The following is a 25,069-nucleotide window of genomic DNA, read 5'->3' as shown; positions in this document are numbered from 1 at the left end:
TCAGTGTTTCAAATGGTTAACTTGTCTTTTAGTTCAGAATTGGTCAGCTCTTCCCCGACCGGGCCTGTTTCACCTTTGTGCATCCATGGGGAAGGTAGTGGTCTTAGGCATGTACACTGGGTCACAATGTGTGTGACACTTGCTTTATGAATGCTGCTGTCAGGCCACAGAAGAGAGCAAGAATAAAGGACTGGACAGCGCTCTTCTCCCTGACAAACTTCCAGAGTGGACCATGCTTTTGACATTACAGAGATCAAGAAGAGAGTTTTCAAGACACTTTCTATTTCCACACGAGTTCTTTTGTATGCTGGGTTGCCTGCCATTATGTTTATGTAATTCTGACAGTGTTCTTAATGACACACTAACAGATTGTAAAACACGCTGCTGGCATTTACTTGTTTTTTATATTTTTAAAACAATGTCCTTCATGTAACAGTAGTTAAGCGCGGCAGAAGGACATCATTAGAGCCATGGTTAAACTGTAATTTACACCATTAGGAAGGCAGGAGCAATTTTTATTGCCTGGCAATTTTCTTGCTGAAATATTTGGACCATATGGCTCAATTTGTGTAATAACCTTAATTTCTGCACCCTTCAGGTCTGCCTCCATCTCCCACGGAATGGTAAAATGCGCTTTAGCAGAAAAGGCAACTGTCTATACTTAGAGAGTTGAGATTAATAACATGTCACGTCCTGTTTTTGGTGAAGGAATTCGAACAGCAGCCAGATGGTATCTCTACAAATAACTGTCAGGGGTCTTGATCTAATCAATACAATGTATTAATACATCTCCCTTTGCTGTTTCTCCAGGGGCTGGTGCACAACATCTGGAAAGAGTGGGGGGGCCCGCCAAGTAGAAAGCCGATTCTTTTCAGAATCAAACTGAGCCCAATTAATTTTTCATGTATCCTTGATAACTGTTTCATAATGAGCTATGCGTCTTGACGGATTTGGGGTTGGCAGAGCAGGCTGCCCCTGCTTTCTATCCCCATTCAGTCCACTTATAGAAACCAACCCATTAATCAAGCTATCTGGCATAAAACCTGAATCTCAGCTCAGCAAGAGATCAATAACCATCCTAAAAAAACACAGAACCAGCCACTAATGGGCACAGGTATCCAGCCATGACATTAGTAATTGCTTTAGCAAAAATAAAACTCTGTATCATAATCACCCAATAGGAACTTATACGATAAAATTCATTACTTGTGTCTTGTCAAAAAGTAACATTTACATCCGTTAAAAATATACTGTAATTTTACTATCTAGACGTGACCATTATCTTTCAGATTTAGACAACCCACCTTTTTGAATGGATTAAAAGTCTCTGATTTTGTAATGTGAATATTTAATAATCCAAGTAGCATATAAGATGTTTAAAAATGAGTTATTACACTTATTTTAAATTCAGAGTACCTAAGGGGCTCCTTAGTATGATCGTCAGCCTGGCTGGGTATGGCACAGGTGAGCCTGCTATGCAAAGAGTCCTGATGTGATGTCAGATCAGTCGGATTTCTTTACTCTTTGGTTTGCTTCGTGGCAAGAGTTAAAATTTACTTCATAAATTCATATCACTGTCCCAAGTGGTATGGTCTCATCTCAAACCTCCACTTTCTTACCAAAGTCAAGTCAGTTATTTTAGTTTTTAGTTAGCGCATCTCTTTTGGCTTGGCAGGGACTTCGGCTCTCTGATTTAACCCAAAAGAGAGATGCAATGACTTTGTTTATGGAGAACTCCGAGCCACAATGGGGAGATGGAGGAAACCTATTGCCTGTTTGGGAAACCCATTACCTTACTGGCTCTTAGACAACAGGTGGAAACCTGTTTTGTCCCTAGGAGAGCCTGCAGTTTTGATTAGAAAAAACTGAAAAGTGCTGCCAAAAAGATAGTCATTCATTGGCTGATCATCTGGTCATACCCTGCCAAGATGATAGAAAAGCCTAAGGAATCATCCAGGAACTTTAAGGTGATGTCACATTCATCTTCTCTGACAGTATGACTAAGAATCATGATGCCTGTGTTTGTCCTGTCAATGGTTCATGGTCCTGTAGGACAAGTACTGGGTTTGGAATTGGGGCTATGAGTTGGGGGTCCTCTTTGGTTCTTTTAGGTATTTATGAATACAACGAATCTTTATGCATGACCAAATAATTCCTTAGTATGTTGTAATTTGTCTGATTTTCTCCAACCCTACCTGGTGTCCCACAGAGGAGATTATTTTTTCTTTGTATCTATGAAGTTTCTGGGCACAGTAGATTCTTAAAAGAAATGTGGTGAGCAACTGATTATGGGATGAACCCTATGATATTGCTGGGTTTTGATCACATTAGATCAGATGTGTCTTGGTACTAAGTTGCAAATAAAACAATTTTCATGATATTTCAAAGAAGCAATAGTTCAGGCTTTCAACTTTTTTTTTAGTCTGTTGGTATCTAGTGTAGATCAACAAAATACCCGGCAACGGAGGGGTTTGTAGCAGAGTTGAATGACATCCGGCAAGAAAGCTACTTTAACAATTGAATTACATAACCATATAATATTTGAAATTTGGGATTCCCAATACATGGCATCTAAAATTTTCACTGGTGCCATGTTACATCAAAATATTTATTCATACAAATTAAGACACTGTGTGACAAACACAGGAAAAAGTCCCTATTCTGGGTCCTCCCAGTTCAGATATGATCAGTGACGTTAGCAGTTTCAGCTTAGTAATTTCAAGGCAAAGCACTAACAAGACGTTTCACCTTAAAAATTGTATCGAGATAAAAAGATTCATTTGCAAGCCCATCACATATGTGTTCACAGGTGGTGGGTGTGGGTCATTGCATTTGGATTAAAAAGCAAATGTCTCTCTCTACATGAGAGGTCACTAGCTTGTGTAAGGCAAAGTCTTTTCACTGTTCGGCATAATTAGAATATTCCAACAGTGGTTTCAGTAATTTAAAAATCACAGTATTGTTGTAATATTTTTCTAGGCTTCAGGAGCTCACAATTGTTTGGCCCAATCAAATCTGGGAACACTAGAGAAGTTATCACCCATCAAGGTAATTACTTTCAAGTTGAAATAATTACTCTATCAATGTTAATGGTCTTTCAACTTCAATAAAGCACTCACCTGCCGATAATCACAGCTAACCTCTTGCTCTAATGCAATTCCCTCTCTATTTAGTAGGTTATATTACAGCCGTTACAGTGGTCACTTGTCCTGAACAGCTGCTGAATTTCACTTTGATCGGCTGTGAACCATAAAAAAATTGGTCATCTGTGTATGATTCCCCCTCACCCATAAGCCCTTGCAGAGCGAAGGATGTGATCTCTTGGCTGTAATAGGGTACTTCAGGGGAAGCCATCTTGTCTCAGGTAGTGGCTACTCTCCACTTGTGACAAGAGCAGAGTAGCCCAATTAACTTTTGCCCTTCACTGCCATTTACAGCTTGCTGTCTTTGCTAAATGGCATATATTCTGAATTTATGGACTGGGCCTGTTAGTATGTAGACTACTTCATTTTACTTTTATATACATTTTTGACAAAGTTCCTTGGGATTCCTGAGTACCTAAATAGGGTTTCCTCATAACTCTCTTAAAGACCAGGAAACAGCAACATATTTGGCTCAAAGGTCGAAAAGTATCCCCACCAAGTCATGCACAGAAAGCCTGCTATTTGGCATCCTTGAAGTTGGCACACACCAATTTGGCAGCATCTGCTTGTGTGATTTAGAAAGTGTGTGTTTGTGTGAGAGACCAAAAGACCTCACATCACTGCTGATGTGATCCCAGATCTAAGGAAAAGGGCAAGGTCCTATGATTATCATGACAGGTAAACAAAGTGGTATATAGGATGGAAATTTCCAGAGAAGACCTCTTAGAATTGAAGGTAGGAGATACTAAGTTGGCAGGGAAGATGGGACAGTACTAAAACTGTTTTAAGCAGACCAAAAAGCATGTTCTTACTCCAGGAGACTTAGAAAGGAAACAGAACTAAATCTAGTATTTGGGAAATCACTTGGAAATTACTAGTGTGGTATCAGGAAACATTCAGATTTGCAAGGTCAGAGTTCTGTTGCAAGGTGAGGAATACTCGAAATGTATAACACAAGGGTTTTCACTCATGACTAAATTAATATGATTACTTTCTACAAACCAGAACGTTATCTACATTTGCTAATTTATTCATCCCAGTCTCCATTTTTCAAGTTTTACAGTCTGCTTATATTGCCATTACAATAGCTCTATGAGATACATAATGTTTTAGTTCAGACTTGGAGAGTAAAAAGGAAGACAGATGAAGTGTGGAGACATAATCATTCCAGCAGGAAGAAACTACATTTGTGAAGATCCTAATATGGTCCTCAAAAGAAAGGAATCAAGATAGAGTTTAGAAGTAGAATTGATAGGACTTAGTGAAGGACTAGATCTGGAAGGCAGAGGGAGGAATCAAAGATGACCTGGTTTAAGAAACTTGAGAGAAGATGGGGGCTATTTAGTCATTTAATAGAATATGAAATGTGACTATATTAAGGAATAAGTGTAGGCTAGATTCTACGTGACTCTCCTGGAACTGTAGGGTTTTTAGAAAGAATGAACCTTACATCTTCAAGCCTCATTTTCATCTGAAGATCTGCATAAAACAACCTATATTTTAAAAGCACATGAAAAGCAAATCAAGGAGGATAATTCAGTGGAGGACTGAGATCCTTGGCCATCCCCTTCCTTCTTGTGGAAGGGAACAAGGCTTCTCCACATTCTCGTATCAAGGCATGTGAGGGTTATCCAAGAGAACCACTTGAAGAAATTGGAAGTGTCACAGAAAAGTGAGATGGACAGTACTCTTTTTTGGCTGCTTGGGGATTGAACTTAAGGGCACTTGGCCACTAAGCACATCCTCACTCCTATTTTGTATTTTATTTAGAGATAGGGTCTCACTGAGGTGCTCAGTGCCGTGTTTCTGCTGAGGCTGGCTTTGAACTCGTGATCCTCCTGGATGGACCTCCCGAGCTGTTGGGATTATAGGCATGTGCCACAGTGCCCAGCCAATTTACTTTTGCCATGAGGTTTCCTACTAAGCTGAAGAGACTCATGGGGCAATTTTGGCACAGCCACTAGGATGGAGAAGTATCCTCTGATTCCTGAAGTGACACCAGGATTAGGGGATCATGGCCCATCCTAGAAATGGATATATGCTTTTTTAATTCAATGAGTTCTGAAGTTGAGAATCTAGCCGGATCTCACTCAGGATGATTGGCCCAGTAGAGAAGATAGTTCTGGACAAGCTTCACTTTCATTATTTGGTGGAACAAGTTTTCTGTAGGTCTAATGGATGCCAAGAAAGGAAAAAGTTTTGTCAATGTGTCAGGATCTGATATTGATTGCTTGAGAAGTAAGAGAGGTTGCATAGGGGACCAATAGGGCAATAATAGAAAGGAATGTGTGCAATTAGCTGGGATATATTGCCTATATCAGAGAACTATGAGGCATGGAATTTCCTGTGGGGGACCTCTTCATAACCCACAAGAAAAACCCCATGAGGCACCTGCATTACAGAAGACAGTGGCGAATGGATTAAAACATCATCATTGAGCAAGGCTCTGTTCATTTTCATCAAACTCTCTTTTTGCCATGATCTTGGGGAAATGAATAAGAGAAAAGGGAACCCAAGAAGGAGGAAGAAAAAGACCATCTCCTCTCTTCCTCACTGTAGTTTCCACAAGTCATTCTTCTATTTAGACAGGATTGTTAAGAAATGCCTTAAATAAGTACTGATTTCCAAAATTGGATAGGTCCTTGTGATTTAAAAATGCCTGGAAAGCTAAGGGACCGGTCTTAAGACATGGACCATATTATCAACCATAGCAAGGGAGTCCTGACAGAGGTGGTTGGGAGAAAGTTGATGGAGAGAAACAAAACTCTTTCAAAATAGTTGTATGGAGTTCAAGAAGACATGCAGTTTTCATCTCCAAGAATATTGAGCAAAAAAGCAGAATACCAAGATGCCAGGGTATTAATATTAAAAAGGGATAAAGATCATGTAAGGCTAATAAATGAAAAGCTAATGCATCTTTACAATAAAAAATTGAGTCGTAGTAGGTAGTCATTATTTTGTGTGACATATACCCACTCATGTATTGTTATCTTTTGTATAAAAATGATAGTTATCTCATAAAATGTGAAAAATCTCTGTTTATGAAGCTGACACAAAAATATAGTAATTGTTTTCATTACCAAAGTTTTCTTCACATAAGAAAGACAGTCACTAAAGGAATCCTCTCAGAGGTCTCCACCTTGCGGAGTGTTTCTGTTGTCTAATAAATAGGGAGGAAGGGTTAAGAACCATGAAATTTTAAGGGCTGAAATTAATTTAAGATCACACATAAAGAATAATAGTGTTTTATGTTATAAAAGCCAAAAAAGGGAACTAATATGAATTCATCAATTTATTCACAAACTCTCATGTCAATTGTGAAGTGTCTCATATATTTTTTTTTTGCCATACATAGAGCCAATGGTAAAGAGATTTAAGACAACTACAAGAGGAAATTTTGAATACCTCCTCCTTGACATTGGAGAAGGGAGTTTGGCAACTAAAATCTAGAAACTAAAGTTCGTAGTTCTGGATTTTATTCCCAGCTTAGAAGCCAACTTTTAGTGACCCATATAATTTGCTTACCCCTCAGCTCCTTATGCTTGATTCTACACACAGAGTGAAGTACCATCTATCTTTCAAGGTACTGGGCAAATGTATGCTCTGGGATTGATGTTTTTTAAGCCTGTGGGGCAAGCAGGGATATACTTAGAGCACAGACTAACAGGTAAACCACCTTTGCCTTTAAATACCAAGTTATTTCTGCCAGCATGATGGCAGGTGCCAGTGAGAAAAAGCAAACAAACCCGAATGGTGGTAGCAGTATCGCCAACCTCGCCAGGAGTGTTCCCTGTAAACACCACCATGGAACTCTTGCATGCCAAGCAAGGCTAAATGCAGTTTCTCTCTTGACACTGCACAATTCATCATAGAGCTAATTGGGAAGGGAGTTTAAGGACTTCTAACTAAAGCTCGTTTTCAGTAGTGAAGGGTATCAGTCTGAAGAGCCCCTAGGAATCTTGATATTTCTGTCTTCCCTTTAGGAGAACCTACTTAGACCCAAAGGGAGATGACTTTTCCTGAGATTGGGAGAGAAGCTAGTGATGCATTAAAACCCACACTCTTTCCATTTCTCCTCTCCTGCTGCCTCTGCTGCTGCTGCCACTGCTCCTGCCAACACATACGCTCCTCACCCCCATGGAGGGCCCCCACTGCCAGTTCTCCATCCACTGCCACCACTAGCAGGATTCACGCCTGCATTGCACCTGTTTTATGTGGCTCTCCCAGCAACATCCACCTGTCTATAAACAACTCTGGGGGGACCTTGGGACAAGCTAGTGATGGCTCCACACCATGGGCAATTTATTGGTGGGCCCTTGTGAAGAGATGGGATCCCATAAACAAAGGACTGAATGAGCAGCATTAGCATCATCTCTTGTAAGTCTACAGAGTGACTGCATCCTGCAACCGGAGGATGGACTCTGTGCTTCCGTAATAGCAAATGTAGTTCCTTTGCTCTGGAGAATTTCAGCCAGAGTGGACAACAAATAAAGATGTGAAAAGTTTCCTAGGGCAGGCAAAGAAAGGGATAGAGATGGTCATATATAACTGGGGTAGGAATTAGAGATGTTGTTAAGTAGATCCAGGAAGGTACTTGGAGAGAGATTTAAAATGAAGTCATCTAAACACAAGCAGCAGAAAAAAACAAGAGGCTTAGAGACTCCAAATGCCCAGCAGTAGTAACCTGTGCCTTGGACTCAATTACCCATCTTCCCCTGAAGCTGCTGTTCGCCCAAGATCCCAGTCTCATAGTAGGCCTCAACAATACAGTTGAGCATGGTACTATGCATCGACATATTGAACGTAGCTCTCAATGACAATTTGCCAAATTTGATTGAATCATCAATAATTTCTTCTTTATCCTGAAGGTCCATTGCACTAGTGTAGAGAAGTCATATTGTTCTGAACAGAAAAAAATGACTTAAATTACAGGAGATGGAGTTGGTCAGAATCAAAGAAACATTCTCTGATAGTGAAGTGTGGAGGACAGTGGATACAAGATTCTCCTTCTTTGTCTTTCTCAAAGGACTGAACACCATTTCTATGCAGAAAATCTAGGAATAGATGAAACTCAAAGATAGTGGTCTATTTTCCTGATGACCTCTTTCAAAGGTATCAGTTCATCAAAAGCCATGGTGGCCTGATGCCCTGGATACTTGGCTTGGTGATCAAAATGTCTGAACGCTGGGGCCAGATAGCTTTGTAGATGTCCTTGGTTGTTTATAAAGCTCAGATGGGTCCTCCCTGATGAATCGAATGAAACCTTCTCTGGGGATTCTCAAGGCCAAAGGCCCAGATTTTGGGGGATCACTTGGAACCTATATACACATTCAAAGTAACATGTAGGAATGTTATGATTTCTTGATTATTCTGGCTATTTTGGCATTACAAGGCGTAATCTTTAGAAAAATGGACAACACGTCAGGAAAAGCCCATGCGCAAAGTATCCCATGCAGCCTATGGCTCAGGGCCACAGGCTTGCCTCTTCTTGAGGAAATTTTTGGGGTGATAAAATTAGAGCCTAGAAGATAAAGAACAGAGTTCATAGATTCATCAAATAGTTTAAATAATGTGGTTTTAATATAAAACCAGCTATGAAGGAGGGTATTCCAAAAGGGAATTTCAATAGAACTGTTTGGGGAATTAAATGATTAGGCTTATACTCCAGAAAGCCGTATTTTGAAAGACGAAAGGTTTAAAATTATGTTAGTACTGTTTCTTCAATCAAAACCTATTTAAAATAAGGTATCTCATTCAAAATCTATTATCAAGAGTGTTTTGGCATTTTCCTGAAAAATTTCACTCTAAGTTGAAAGTTTAGAATACGAGTTCTAGGGACATGGTGAGAAAGGACAAATTTCCCCATGGATGACATCAGCTGAAAAAAGATCTTTACACTAAGAACACTGCTTCTAATGTTTATAAAGAAGCATCTAGAAGATATAATTTGAAATATTCTGATATATAAAGATAATTTAGTATGAAACAGAAAAAGTACCAATTCTGAAATAAAAATGACACTTTCCCTAATATTATTACTTTACTCATGTTTGTTTTTTAGTCATATGAGAATTAAACGTAAGGATGGAAGGAAAATATTATCTTCAAACTAATAATTTTAAAAGAGTATTCTTGAATTTCATTAAAACATTTGTTGAGTATTCTTTAAGTACTTTGATAAACGTTATGCTCTATAAACCTCATGTAAATTGGTCTTCCTAAACTTGAAGAATAGAAACATAGTTTGGTTTTTTTTTAAATAACACTTTATGCTGTCTGTTCATTCTGTCTTTATTTATAAGGGTTTTTCATATTTAATAATGTCTTGGCACATTTTGAAAACTATGTATATTCAACTCTTAAGACCATAACATTCATCTTCTCCATGAAACTTCTTCAGTAAGTGGGCTTCCTGCAGACCTCCTAGAATATTTAATGGATAACACTTTGGTATTTGATATTATTTTCTCTTATACTGCGGTTTATGACTATTATTTTTGAGTCATATTAGGTGGTGTTTGGAATCTAGGTACGATTGTAATGGACATTATAGACTATAATCCACCATTTCTCTTATTTTTTTAATATGGAATTCTCATCTTTGTAATATTATAAAATAGAATGCTGAGACAAGGACTATCAAGTTTCTGTATCTCTCAAAGAACATCTGGGTATGCCCACCATAAAAAAAGCTCTCAGGAGATGACAAGTAAACTGCAGTAAATTGTTTTATGCATCAGAGGAGGCCTGACCCAAACAAAATCATACAAATTTATAGTACGTGTGACTATTATTATGTGTGTGACTTTCATTTTATATATGTGTATAATGATATATGTATGTATGCATATATACAAACATATGTAATATTTTGACTAATTTTATCTTAACCTTATTCCTATGAGATATAGAAGGACACATTACATTATCCCATTTAATGGATGTGCAAGTGGTAATCAGGCAAAGAGACATCCATTTATTTGCTGGCAGTAATACAAATTAGTCCTGGTCTACAAATTATTCTCCAGTATTCCTCAAACTCAATTCAGTATCTTATTCTTGTGACCACATTGCTTCTTTTCACATGTAAAATTTTTTATATATTTAAACTATAAGCAAAAAAACCAAAAAACAAAAAACAAATGACAAGCAGTATAAGAAAATGAATTTCAACTTATTAACTGTATAATCTGAGTACTGGTTATTTTTCCTAAGTTCTTACCATCACTGTGAAAGCATGCACAGAAGAGCTGCTAAATGTTGGATCATCTGGTCTCTCTTGGTAGACAACACGGTAGTGGGAGATAATACCATTGGGAAATTCTGGCTCTGTCCAATTCAGCAGAACAGAATGAGCGCTTGTGGCTTGAACCCAAGGAGCTGGCAGGGATTGTGGTGGGGCTTCCAGGGTCCTTGCAGATGCCCATGGACTGTCCACTGAGCCTTTGGAGTTATGGGCTCTGACCCGGTACTCATAGAGTGTAAAAGGCCTCAGAGTCTCTGCATCATCTGTAAATTCAAGGGCTCCTGACGACCAGACAAACAAAAGAGATTCCTCTTCCATGCCAGCAGGACGTCTAAAAAGAAAGCAAGCAAGCAACTAGTGACAGATGCATACTTCAAAACAAGGGAGTAAGGGAGTAAGAAATTACCTTTTGGAAGAATTTACTAACTCAACTTTTCAACTGCTCCTTCCTTGTGTCATGTTAAAGAAAGACCATATATATGACTCAGTATCATTTTCTTAATATGTGGTGCCTGTATGTGTGTGTGTGTGTGTGTGTGTGTGTGTGTGTGTGTGTGTATCTTTAGGCACATTTGATTCATTTAAAAAGTACATATATTTAATGGAAAATGTGGTAAATACAAAAAAAGCAAAACATCATCCATAACCATATTTTGTTGTGTTTTCTTTTAGACTTTTTTCCTTAAAATATCATACCTAAGGAAACACACATTGCATTTTAAAATTTTAAAAATACAGAAGCATATGTTAAGCATTATTAACCAATTTCTCTGTATTTTCTATGTGTGTGTGTGGGGGGGTATGTGTGCAAACATACATGCAGTCATGCAGTTATGTTGGGGTTTTAGTTTTTGCACATCTGGAATCATATGATAAACAATTATTAGAGGTAGACATTATTGGGAATCCTCATACTTTTGTGGTAGGCAGTCTGCAGTAAGGGTCCCACTTTATTTAAGTCTTTCTGTATCCATCCCTTTTGCACTTTGAGTTTGGCCATAAGACTTTCTTGGGCTAATAGTGCAGCAGCAAATAGGTGACAGCAGAGAGAGGAAAGGTATTTGGTATATGGAGACTGATCCTCTGGCTACTGTTGGCCATGAGATCACTGTGTGAAAAAGCCCAGGCTAGCCTGCCAGAAGATGAGGAACCACCAAGAGAAACCACTGCTTTGACTCTTTTACTTGGCACATGCAATTTTGCATTTGTTTCTAGGGTGATTGAAAAAGTGTTTTGAACTCACATCCCATATGTCACTTAATTTCTCTCCCTTTGAATCTTCTCTTCTTTAATTAAACCATAATCTTTCAAAGTAAGGCCACTATTTCTTATATATTTCTTATGTAATTATTGTTATTATATATCAATAAACCTTATTAAGCACTTATATATAACACCTCATCTCAGGGGTACATAGATGAGCATTCTCTACCAGAAAGTGGTCATAGCTAAGTAAAGGAAATAAAGCTGCATGAAAATTAATGAAAATACCATAATAAGTAATATAATAGGAATTCAATTTAGACAAATTTAAAGGGAAAAAGGCAATTTTTAGATGTCTCCTTGAAAACCTAATAAAATTCAGAGCATGCTAAAAATATTCTTTCAACTGCCTGAGAATAAGACTGTTTAGTTCCATCTTTGGATTTTGTTCATATTCAAACTAGTCCATGAATATTCTTTAGGTACTGAATATATAAAGCATTAAACACCTAAGGAATAGAAATGGAACTGCCCAATTTTTAGGATGGCCCTAATATCTGGTGTTTCATTTAAAACACTTTTTTGCTCATCCAGATATAAAATCATGATGCGGATTTGACAGAAGTTCCTGCAGAATCATCCTCTGTGTATCTCTGTAATCTCAGCATCTGGTCCTAGTAAGTGTTCAATATATATATTTTTTCAAATGAATGGTTAAAAGGCATATAATTTCATGACTTTACTGCATCTCTGCCTCATCTTTATCAATTTTTATGTCCTATTAGGGTAGAAATCTAGGTTGAGGAAAGACATAACCAAGAGATGGACCCTCTTATTTCAGCTTACTTTTAATTGAGTTTATTTTCCAGGCTGTTAGGAGTATTTAATTAAACGCTCTTCAGATGCTGGAAAACGCACATGCTGCCATACCAGATTAACCAGTTCCATCAAAACTTAAAGGGTGATTAAGATGAAGTAAATGACAGTACCTTTCACAAAAAGGCAGGATATGTACAATGTCTGGCTTTGGGAATTTGATGATTCTCAAGTTGATAAATCACTATGACCTAAGTATGAGCAATGACAAGCCTCCTGCTGAAAGCCATGGAGGCTTCATGGATTCCACTCAGTGACCTGCAATTACAGTTCGGCAAACCACCTCATTATTACCAGCTACCACGTGCGGACCAGATTCTGCACTCCATGTAGTTTTGCAGAGTTTGGCCTTTGTACTTGCTGCAGATCTCAGGTACCAGGTGTGTCATTGGGAGGGATCCATTCTAATGAGAACCCCAGGGCTCATAGCCAAGGACTCCTCTCCGTGATTTTAAGAAATGTGTTTGCCAGGAATATAATAGAGCAAACAAACCTATAAAGATCTATGGGGAAATATCATTTTCTATTTTCTCTTACTTTAGCCTTACTATGACAATTCAATTAATTTCATTAAACTCTCCTGAATTCCCAAATTGAGATGTAACCATGGTTTTAATACAGCTGACATTCTTAAAAATTTTGCCTGAAAGTATAAATTTTTAAAATCTCTAGTATTTCAGAAACTAAGTATAAAGTCAGCCTCAAATTTATCTCTCAAAACAATAAAAGGATGCAGCCTTCTCAAGTATTTGTCAGTACTAAACACTTAATAAATTAATGTCATGGAGGGGAAATGTCCCATCTGTGGGCTAGGAAACACAATCTCTTTATGTCTGAACAAACCTTGAGCGGAAGTAGTTGAATAGACCACACTTCTTCTTCTTCTTTTTAAAAATATTTTTGTTAGTTGTTGATGAAGCTTTATTCATTTATTCCTATGTGGTACTGAGAATTGAACCTAGGGCCTCACACGTGTTAGGCAAGTGCTCTACCACTGAGCCACAATCCCAGCCACAATTATGCTTAATATACCTAAAGATTTAGGTTATTTAGCTGTAAGTGTTTCCTCCTAAATAGTCTGTGTTTAGAGAAATCATACTTTCAGAACTCTCCGAATAGTCAAATGGTTCTTCTTTGCTTATGCTGATTTGGGAGATACTTCAGTAAAGTATTATTCCAACTGGAGTTAATTTAATATTGCCTAATACTAAGAGGGAAATAAAAGTAAGCATGAAAATTAGGAGCTATATGTTTTAGAAGGCATTCATACTTATGTCATTTCCATGTAGGGGTTTGATACCCCCTCTATTCCCTCAGCAACATCACTGCTTATTTTCAGTAGCAATTAAAACAAAATCCTAGAACCCAATGCATTTCCCATAATGATTTTAAGATTGCGAAACTGCTACCCTCACCCCATGAAGAATATTAAATATAGTCTCAATTTAAATAAAAAGGAAGAAATACCTGTAGAAAGAGGAGACAGGTAACAGGTCTTGGCTCTGCCACTTAATTTGATGATCTCTGGCAAACTAGCCTGTGTTCTCTAGTTTCCATTTCATTTTGTAAACTGGAGTTAATAACCTTATAGTACGTAACTAACCTCAGACGCAGTAATACACATGCAAATCATTGGGTAAAATGTAGTGTATGATACAAATGAAGTTATAGTGATGACGTTCAAAGTTGTGCTCAGGGAGACTTCTGGCAGTTTTGGAAAATGACACTGAACAGGCTGATCACCCCAACAGTCCACATGAGAATATATGCAGATTCTGAACTAGACTACTGGTAGAAGAAACGGAAACACGATTGCTTCAAGAAATGCTTTGTGAAGGTATACTCACCAAGCTTTGTGTTGTGAGTGGATGTTCTGGCATTAGGGGGAAGAGACACCAAAGTCCCAAAACTTTGAGACTATCTTTTTTGAAACTCTAGAGATTTTCCATGCAACTGGTCTATGCTTATCACTCAGGATTACCTCCTAAAATTTCTATTCCCATTTTATATTCTAGTCATAATCAAATGCTGCTTATAGTTCCCTAGTATTCCATGATATTTCATGCTTCTATGGCTTTGGCAGCTGATAATTTCTTTTGTGATGCTTCTTCTCATTCTCTTTCCAATTTGTCTCCTTTCTGTAGGGTGACTCCAGTTTACTTTTTAAAACATTACTCCCATAGGACGTTCTCCAAAAATGCTTTTCCTTTGATTTTTACTTAAACCTAACTTTCCATATTTGGTTTTTATGATTTTAAAGCTGGGACCCTGAGATCCTCATTTTGACTTGCCGACTGGCTATATGTTGGGCTCTGTCAATAGGGAGTATGAGAGAGTGATCAGGAAGCTGAAAGGGAAAACAAACTGGCTCCTGCCTATTTGCTTTGTTTGGTAACTGTTAATGTGAACATCCCCCCAGTAAGGATTCTTCACCTTGCAAGTAGTGGTTCCTTCCCCAATAGGAGGAAGTATTTCCAGTATGCATTTTTTTCCTATGCTTGGAAAGCCAACTCTATTTTGTGCTCCCCTGACTCCCTAGATATCTGCACCAACAGTAGGGCCTCCCTCTCCTCTTCAGATGTCTTCAGATGTCCCAGCCTCCCACCTCTGAATTCCTAAATTTTAATAATTCTAACCACTTCCCTTTGTTCCCTTAGTTCTAAAAGTGGCACTGTTTCTTGAAACTGCCTCCATCAGGATAGCTTAGAGTTCTCCTTGTAATTCTTTGTTACCCAGTTAATAATTATATAACTAGTCACTGATTACTTACATTAAATTCTTTATGATAATATAACTAGTGTGGCTTCTCTTTCCTGATTATACCTTGATTCTTACAGAAAGAGATGGTAATGTTCATAGAAAGAAATAGAAAAATTATAAGGAGGTTGATGATAGATTTGTATCTGGATTCACAGTAAGTTACTATTTTGCCTTTACTATGCCATGTAATATATCAATTATAAAAATTAATTAAAGCCAGGTACAGTGGTATATACCTGTAATCCCATCAACTTGGGAGGCTGAGGCACGTGGATTGTGCCAATCTGGGCAAATTAATGAGACACTCGAATTAAAAAAAAAAAAAAAAGAACTAGAGGCTCAGTTTAATAGTAGAGCACCCCTGAGTTCCATCCCCAGGATACTGGGGAAAAAAAGTTAATTACAAAATACAGATGAAAAATAGTAGTATTTGGAAGAATCTCCCCTAAACAGTCATTTGGAGATAAGCACTATAAACATTATTTTGGTGTTTAACTTTTCAGATATTTTTCATACACATATAAATGTAAAGAAAATTACATATTTAAAGAAAAACAGATTCATACTAGGCACACTATTGTTCAATATGCTTCTTTTATTACCAAGAACCATTTTCTTTGATATATATGTTTGGATATGAGGTGTTTAACCAAAACTCCTGTGCTAATGCAAAAATATTCAGAGGTGAAATGATTAGATTATGAGAGCTATAGCCTAGTAATTCCAACCTAGTTTGAATGGATTGGGTGGTAACTGTAGTCAGGTAGGAGGTAGCTAAGGAAGGTGAGTCACTGGGAATATGCCTTGGAAGGGCTCATCCTTGCTGTGGCCCTTTACCTTTTCTCTTTCTCCTTGTAGCCACTATGAGGTAAACAGCTTTCCTCCACTGCTGCCCTTCTACCATGGTATTCTGCCTCACCTTGGGCCCAAAGCAATGGAATCAGTCAACCATAGACTGAGCCTTTGGAACCATGAGCCCAAAATAAACTTTTCCTCCACTAAGATGTTCTTGTCAGATATTTTGTTGACAGTGATAAAAAGTTGACTAACAGAAATTGATAGTGAGAAGTGGTTTTGTTTCTATGACTAACATGTATATGTGGTTCAGAAGTCATTGGAACTGGTTTGAAGGAGTTTGGAAAACTTGGGAGATGAAGGATGAAGAAGCCTTAGAATGTTGTTAGCAGAGCTCAATTCTGGTGGGAGCACAGAGGACCAGAATGTCAATAGGAATGTGGAAAGTAAAGACTGTGTTCATGAGATTTCAGAGAGGAATGGGGGCTCTACTGGAAACTGAAGTAAAGGCCATTTGTGTTACATTCTGGCAAAGAATTTATCTACATTTCCCCATTCCCTGAGATATTGTGTGAGGCAAAATTTAAAGATGATGGGCTAATTAGTCTGGCAGAGGAAATTTCAAGGCAGCATAGCATTCAGCCAGTGGAATAGATATTACATCAACGGGGTTACTGTGAGAATCAGGAGTAAAAAGCAAAGCAGAAAAATTTTAAAACTTGCAGTTTGGTCAGAAAACTGTGTGTAAAATTAGGGTCAAGGAAGATGTAATTGTTGAAGAGATTATAGCCACTAAAGGTATGCTAAGTACTACAGAGACAATTAGTTGTTGAAGAGATTAGAGCCACTAAAGATATGCTAAATACTACAGATACAATAGGAATGATGCCTTGAGGGCATCTAAAAAGTTGGTAAAACAAAGCTCACTGAAAGTTCAAAGATGTAAAAGTAAAAATTGCTTTGAAAAGAAACTGAGGCTCCCTATTCACATGGGGGACAGGCTGTTATCCTGGCACTCAGAAACCCTACAGCTGTGATTCCACAGGGACCAGCTATTGCTGGAGATGGCATGAGACCTTGGTATCATCCACATGGTCTCTCATACTATAGAAATGCAAGATGCTGAAGTTAAGGGCCCATGGAGGCTTCCACAAGATTTCAAAAGAAGGCATGGGAGGCCAAGAGGTTTTTCAGGGTAAGAATCCCTGTGGGCTGCCCTTTAAATGTCAATACATTAAGCTGTGAAGGTGAAGCTGAAGTTGGAATGGAGACCCCAGGAATTAAGAGAAAATTCAGTAACATGAAATGTCTGTCAAGAAGAGCTGCTGGCTGCAGAATCAGAAAGGCTAAGAGAGAGGCCATGGGCATGCCAACTCACAATGCTGAGTGGTATGTCTGCCCAAACCTTTTTGGAGAGATCTTCTCTCTGCCATGTGCCCCAGATGCTAGACTCAGAGCTATAGGACTTGTTTGTCCAGCTGGAATTCAGTCTTGTTTTGGTCACATCACTTCTTTATATCCTCTATTCCTCCCTTTTGGAATGAAAGTGTTTACTCTGTGCCACTGTATATTGAATATATGTAACTTGCATTTGATCATTACAAGAGCTCACAGTCAAGAGTTTGCCTTGAGTCTCAGAGGAGATTTTAAATGAGGACTTTTGGGCAATGCTAGAACTGTTAAGACTATGGAGACATTTGGAGATCGACTAAATGGATTTTGCATTGTAAGATGGTTGAGCTTTTGGAGGCCAGGGTCATAATGTTTTTATGGTTTAGATATGAGACCTTCCCCCAAAGTTCCTGTGTTAATGCAGGGATATTCAGAGGTAAAATGAGTAGATTATCAGTAGACTGATTATCTAATCAGTCTATTCTAATTTGAATGAACTAACTGGATAGTAACTATAGGCAGGTGGGGCATGGCTGGAGGAGATGGGTCACTAAGGGTATGCTCTGGAAAGGTTCATCTTCCCTATGGCTCCTTTCACTTTCTCTCTCTGCAACCTGGCCTCTATGAGCTGAGCAGTGCTCTCCTATTATGGTCTTCTGCCTTGATGCTTTTCCTCACTTGGGCACAGAGCAATGGAGTCAGTTGACCATGGACTGATTCTCTGAAACCATAACCCCCAAATAAACTTTTTCCTCTGTTCTTCAGGTATTTTGATCATAACAAAGAAAAGTTCACTAGAATAATCTATAACTGCCAAATTTGTCTTACTAAAGCAAAACTCTGGGCAACATATCTAGGATACTATCTTATTTTTATTATGCTTCACATATAACATAGTATTTTGCATGTATTATTTCATTTAATTCTTACAAAATTCTGAAAGACTATCTCTGATGTTTATGGACCTAGCTTTATTTAAAAATGGAATATAAGGTAGCAAGTGTTTTGTCCAAGGTTGCCTAACTCACAAGTGGCAGAAACCATATCCCTTGATCGTAAATCCCATGCTGTTTCTGCTATATCACATTGCTTCTGAATTTTCCCCCTAAACCTTCAATGGCTCACACTGACTTCAAATAGAAGCCTAAGTTCCTTAGCCTGATATTTAAAGTCTTCCAAACTCTATCATTGAGTGAATGTAAATTTCCTCCATATGTAGCACAGGTTCTAGCCAAACTTGACTATTTCTTCAACCCTAGGGTATCACTGCTGGGGATTTTGCTTATTCTGTTGATTTTTTTTTTTTTTTTCCACCTGAAATGTCTTCACTGTTAGGCTTTGCTTGTTACAATTCTATCTTCCACAAACTAATCACAATACAAAATTCTGAAATGAACCAGAAGACACATGAGAATTTGATATGGTTGGCATATCAAATTAGTGATTTATGAAACAGAGTTGACAAGTTAGTTTTTTAAAAAACAAACACCTGGAATTATATCATTCTATTTGTTTTTCCAGTACTGGGTTTTGAACCCAGGGCCTCAAATATGCTAACAAGCACTAAGCTCCCCTACCAGGCTGTAATGCCAGCACTCCTAACCCTGATACTTTTTTAAAATTTATTTTGAGACAGGGTCTTGCTAGGTTGCCTGGGATGCACTTGAATTTGCTATCCTCCTGCCTCAGCCTCCTGAGTAGTTGGGGTTATAAGCATGAGCCACCATTCCCAGCTTCATGTGTTATTTTTAATACGATCATAAAAGTGAGATTTTCCTTAACACATAAAGAACATAGGCAAATTAACAAGAAATATTCCAGTAGAAGAGTAGGGGCAATATGATTCCTTTTATGGAAAGGAAAATGTAAATTGAAAGCAGTAATGTTAATAGTGTTTGTATCTATTGATGAGAATATAAATATGTTATGGGTAAATCATAAAGAGGAGTAATAATCTTTGTAATCTTCTGCACTACTAAATCTTCTTTTTCCAACAAACATATTTCTTTTGTAACTTAAATAGACACTAAATTTTTGTTGTGAAACGTCTCATCCCAATAATGTGGGCTTCATAAAATCTTCCATTAATATTCCAAAGTGAGAAAAATGCTGCCTCCTGTAAATTTTGGGGTGAATATTTACAGTTCTCACATTATATTGCACTTTTTGATTTGTTTATTTAGCTTGCCTTATATCTTCTACCATAGTGAAGATCATTGGTAATAGAGATCAGGTTTCAGATTTGGTGTCAGTCTTAGTAGGTCTATACATATATGTATTTCTTTATCTCAATATACCTTTCGATGTTTTCCTATACAACTCAAATTGAATTACATCAAAATTCCTTTGTCTTTGAGTCAATGCTCACCTTCTCTTAGTTAATTCAGTCTTCTTAATTATCCATTTAATAGTTATTTTCAGTTCCTTTCTTGGAATATCCTTCCATATCATCATTCTTCAGAACTGTCCTAGATTTTATGATTTAAAATCTTCCAGAATATTCAGAAGGAAGGTTCATTTTTTTTCTATTTTTACAGTGTATGCAGGGTTTTGCATATATTTTTGTCTTTTAATGCACATTATTCAAATACTTTTATTTATTTCAAGAGAAACCTTGTGAAAATATAAACCCCAATGCAATTGCATTATGATTAAAAGGGAAACTCCTAGGGAGAGGAGATAATTTTTTTGTGTGTTTTGTAAAGTCCTAAGATAATATCCTTGATGGATTTTGTAGACAGAAGTCTTGAGAATTTTATCATTTACATGGTTAACCATATAGGATAATACAGCATTCTGAAGAATCATTTCTATACCAAATGAACTCAATGAGAGGAGGCAGCTGATGTCCAAGGTGGCCTGGCTGTATGTACCCTGTCAATAAACAGGTTGCAAAACACTAACTTAAACATTGCCCCTATTCTTTATCAAAGGTTTTGTAGAAAATCTTTTTTTTGACTTCATGTAGTCAAAAAGTAACCTAAATGAACAGGTAGATTAGCCAGAGCATTTGCCTTGTTTGTTCTAAAGAAGTGTTTGTTCTAAAGTGTTCTGTTTTTAAAAGTCTTGAACATCTCTCTTAATTTGCGCAGGCAATTTTTAACAGGATGATGTCTAGAAGCAATATTTAAACAATAGGATTACAGAAGGGAAAATAACTGGAGGTGGTGAGGACAGAGCGAGAAGCATTTTCAAATGAGATTGGCAAGTTTGTTCGCTGCAATTTAATGAAAATATCTGCATAGGCCAAACCCTGTCTTTGGTTTGAGTTAAATGCATTTCCTTTGGTGGTGATAGAAGAAAGAGGAGGCAAATGATGAAACAGAAATTACATGCCATAACCTCCTCAGAAATACTGCAGGCTTGTGGCTCTAACTATACAAGGGGCCCTCTGTAGTCTCAGAATGAAAAAGAACTATGTGTCTCCATTCTATTTCTGTCCTTACAAATTTCTGATTTTTTCTGTAGCTATCTAAGAAAAATTTGATATTGTTGTTGTCTAAGCACATTTAAACTTCAGCTGAAATAACTGCCTAGTGATTCATGCCTATGTAGGTGAATATAACGATTGTATCTGGAGCCCCAGTGCGCCATTTTCATTTCACTTTAAATAAAAAACAAAATGTATCTATGTCAGTCAGTGCCCTTCTGCTGTACTCAGAGGTATCAAACAGGCTACAATTATGATTGTGAAGTGATTGTGTCACATTGGAGGAAGGTTTATTGCTTTTGAGTCTGCTAGGCAGTAACACATTCTGTTTCATATTACTCTTTATATCATTGTTTGGCTGTGACTAGAATAATCAAATGCCATCAAATGCTGTCAAATTCAATTTACAGTATTTTTCATTGAAGCGGGCTTTCTGCATTATATTTCCTGTTTTCCTTCTCTGGAGCTGCCATGGAATAGTGACTGTAATCATGAGCTTTATTTACAAAACCAACAGAGTGAAGCCACGTCCTGGTCTCTAACAGATACTTTATTTCCCTTTATTCAGAATAGGAATTTGATGTGCTTTTCTCATACAATTAGCATTAAGTAGATGAAAGAAAACTATTTCAAGAGGATGGGCATTTGAGAGCCTGCACTGATGTGCTTAGCGTAAAATGTAAATTCACATTAGCCATTTTTACATGTTCGCGTGTATTTGAATCAGAAATATTATTCTTCAAATTACTGTTTGCTGAGAAGAAATTTGGTTTGCTCATTTTCGGTAATGTCATTTACATAACCAGAAATGCAATCGTACTTCTTTCTCCTTTCTCAGTTTTCCTTACTTAGTTCACCATGGAGGAGAGTTATGAACTAAAAGGGTTTCCATACCTCAAGTTGAAGGAGGAGACTGAAATAGTTTCAGAAGTATCCTGGGTGGAGGACCAAACAGGGAAGGTGGGCGTGGCTGCTGGAGAGGATGATGAAAGGTGCTGACGCGGAGAGAGGAGCCAAGGAGAAACTTGTCCCGCTTGCCTGCATAATGCGCATGCGTGGGTTTCAGGGCGGTGTTGGTCCTGGTCTGAGCTGGAGATGCCAAGCTCTCAGGAAACCTTCCTTGTGGCACAATCGCTGGGAGGGTCTTCGCCCCCTGACTCCGTGTTTCACTTTCTCCTTCCCTCCTCCTCTCTTTTTCACCTCTTCTTCCCCACTTCCTCCCCTCTTCATTCCTTCTTTCCCCCTCATTTTTTCTTCTTCTCTGCCCCTCTCCCTCCCCTTTCCCCAGCCTCCCTCCCTCTCCTCTTCTGTCTCTTCCTGATCTCACCTTTGCTCTCTTCCCCATGCCTTATTTTCTTCTTCTTCTTCATTTTAGGTAGAATTTTCATTCCATTTCTGGTTCCTCCTCTGAAAATACTTAATTTTTATTTTAGTAAGGGAGCCTTTTATGGGCTCAGAGGGCTCAGCTTTCAAACAGATCTCAAACGAAACTGTCATAGAGTAGCAGCTGTGGCTTTTCCCCTGGGATCACGTGTAAGGATTGCCAGTACCAGTGATTGTGTTCACCAAAAATCCACGATGCTCTTCCATTCCCTTATTGAAACGGAAATTGTAATTGATTCTACATACCTAGGATAGCACACATACCTAAATAGCTAAAAATAATAGGAAGAGTCAATTTTACCTGTGAATTAAGTAGTTGATGATGACTCCATTTGGTTTTTTAGGAAGCATCCATTTAACCTCTATACGGGATGACCCCAGTGCCTTGAGAACAGGGGAATCAAGATCCATTGGGGCTGCTTCAGACGTTTTGACAAACATCCTCCTGCTAACTCCACAACCTCCTTGAAAAATAATTGAGGACTTAGTAATCTGTCCAGCAACGGGAAGAGTTACATATGCATATAGTAAGGTAAAATATCATATTTTCATCTGAACTTTTATATATATACTTACATATTTTAAATCAGTACTATAACTTTCTGTATGATTTGACATTTAAGTAGGGAATCATTTTTGGATCCATGAATTAACCACATATTTATACATTCATAGCCAATGAAGCATATGTTTATCTGAAGTTTCTTAAGTTTATTGCAGACATTCTAGTCAGAAAGTGATAATGTGTTTGAATTTCACTAGTGCATGTTTGACCTACATATTTTGTATGATTTTTTTTTTTTTAGGTACTGGGAATTTAACCCAGGGATACTTTACTCCTAAGCTACATCGTCAGTCCTTTTTATTTTTATTTTTTTGAGACAGGGTCTCACTATGTTGCTTAGAGATAAGTTAACTTGCTAAGTTACTGAGGCTGGCTTTGAACTTGTGATCCTGCTGCCAGGGTGTGTGTGTGTGTGTGTGTGTGTGTGTGTGTGTGTGTGTGTGTGTGTGTGTGTGTGTGTGTGTGTGTATAAAATACGTAGTTATACTTAATGTAAAATGGAGATAAATAAAATAATTAATGTGTATCTCTCTTGATTCCCTGTTCTTTTCTCCTAAATCTCAGTGTACATTTAACCAGTTATGCATTTGCAGAGAAGATGGGAACCAGGCAGATGTTCCTTAAGAACACAGATGATGGTTCACTGGCTGCAGCCTGAGCCATGAAACTCCAAGTAACAGTTTAGGTCCATGACACAGGGTTTGGGAAATCCCTGTAAAATACTTAAGGTTCATTTGGGTATAATGCAAATAACTTTTAAATAACCTCTTCCTCCCTCCTCCTGAATACAATTTCAATAAAATGGAAGCGAATACATTTCCTATGAAATTTTTGTAATAACCCATTTTGTTTTATATTATCAGTGGCTCCTTTGTGTGAGCTAGGTGTTTTTCTTTTAAAGGGCCTTATAAAATAAGACTTTACAAAACTACCATTTTAATATGTTTAAATATTAATGATTTAATGTGCAGAAATGCAAAATGCTGTACTCAATGTCAGGTTCTGATTTTTCTGGGTAAACAGTCCACCACAAATAAGTGATGAAATGTTAATCTTTGTATTTGAACTGAGAATTGGTTCCTTTTTAATGAAAATATTTTTATGAAATACATAACATAACAGCTTGGGCATAACAGCCCAGGTCAGGTGTCTGAAAGACTCACCATGTTGACATGCTTGTATCCTTATCTCGTACTGTGTGAATGGCACCAAGTTCTCCAGTAGGGTGGATTGATGGTGACCAATGGAGAAGGTCTGAGGTGTTACACTCCCATCGCTGAGTAAGATGTTGTACTCCACAGGAATTTGGGGAAGGAGGACTCCTTCATAAAGATGGAAGGAAAGGGAGAGAGAAGCATATGTATACATTATAGTGAAGGGTCAACAGCTGTCCTTTAAGAACAATGTATATTTAAAATATTGTAATTGAAAGGTGAGTGATTGCTTAATATAGCAATTAAAAGCTGCACAAAACTCAAGTTGGAAAGTATTAGAATGTACATATCAGAAGTAAGCTATGTACATCACTTTTTTTTTTTTTTTTTTTTGTGGGCTGGGGATTGAAATCAGGGCCTTGTGCACGTGAGGCAAGCACTTTTACCAACTAAGCTATATACCCTGCTCTGCATCACCTATTTTTTTTTGAAACTGTAATAGTCCTATTTGAGGATACAGTATATTAGCAAATGAAAACAAAGGCACATTTTACTTGAAAAAATACACGGCAATTAGGAATGGTGTCATATATTATTCCTAGGCTTACTTACTCTTAAAGTGTATTAAAAAACCCAACCAGTTTTGCTTGTGACAATATTTTTTTCTGAGGAGTGTTGTATATGCATCCTGTCTGACATGGATCCTTGACATAATAACCAATAAAACATCCAAATTGCTGTCTACCTAGAGCATTCTTAGTGCATTAATTATTGGATCAGGTTAGTACACTCTGTTGGTGAGATTTATGTACCTTGAATAATATGAAATTTGCGTCCAGTAACTGTCATTTTCCACTAGTGCTTCCTAAAAACAAGAAGTCTTGTCATTTTAGTCTCTTCAGAATCTGTTCATCTAATTAAGTGCCTCACCAGTTGTATTTGGTCATAAACAACATGTACACTTTTTCAAGAAGGGAGTAGGAGCTTTGATCACAGAATATCATGGAAGCTCTACATTATCTCATTGATCAGACAGTTTTCAACACTTAAGACTTTAGCTACTTACCTTATACTTAATAATTTTGTCTTTATTATACAAGCAAAGGAAGGGACAGACAATAA

At 37.6% G+C, this 25,069-nt stretch overlaps 1 protein-coding gene across 1 annotated transcript in view; it reads right to left on the bottom strand.

Annotated features, from left to right (window-relative positions):
* The window catches only part of USH2A (usherin), a 777,454-nt gene that overhangs the window by 82,796 nt on the left and 669,589 nt on the right, over window positions 1–25,069 (bottom strand). Inside the window, 3 exon segments of the mRNA XM_079107116.1 lie at window positions 10,366–10,720; window positions 22,530–22,692; window positions 23,957–24,115. Coding sequence (XP_078963242.1) covers window positions 10,366–10,720; window positions 22,530–22,692; window positions 23,957–24,115 — 677 coding nt within the window.

The sequence above is a fragment of the Sciurus vulgaris genome (genome assembly GCF_902686455.1).
Source record: "Sciurus vulgaris genome assembly, chromosome: 12".
NCBI lineage: Eukaryota > Metazoa > Chordata > Mammalia > Rodentia > Sciuridae > Sciurus > Sciurus vulgaris.
The sequence above is the reverse complement of the archived record's forward strand: the minus strand, read 5'-3'. Positions and strand labels throughout refer to the sequence as shown.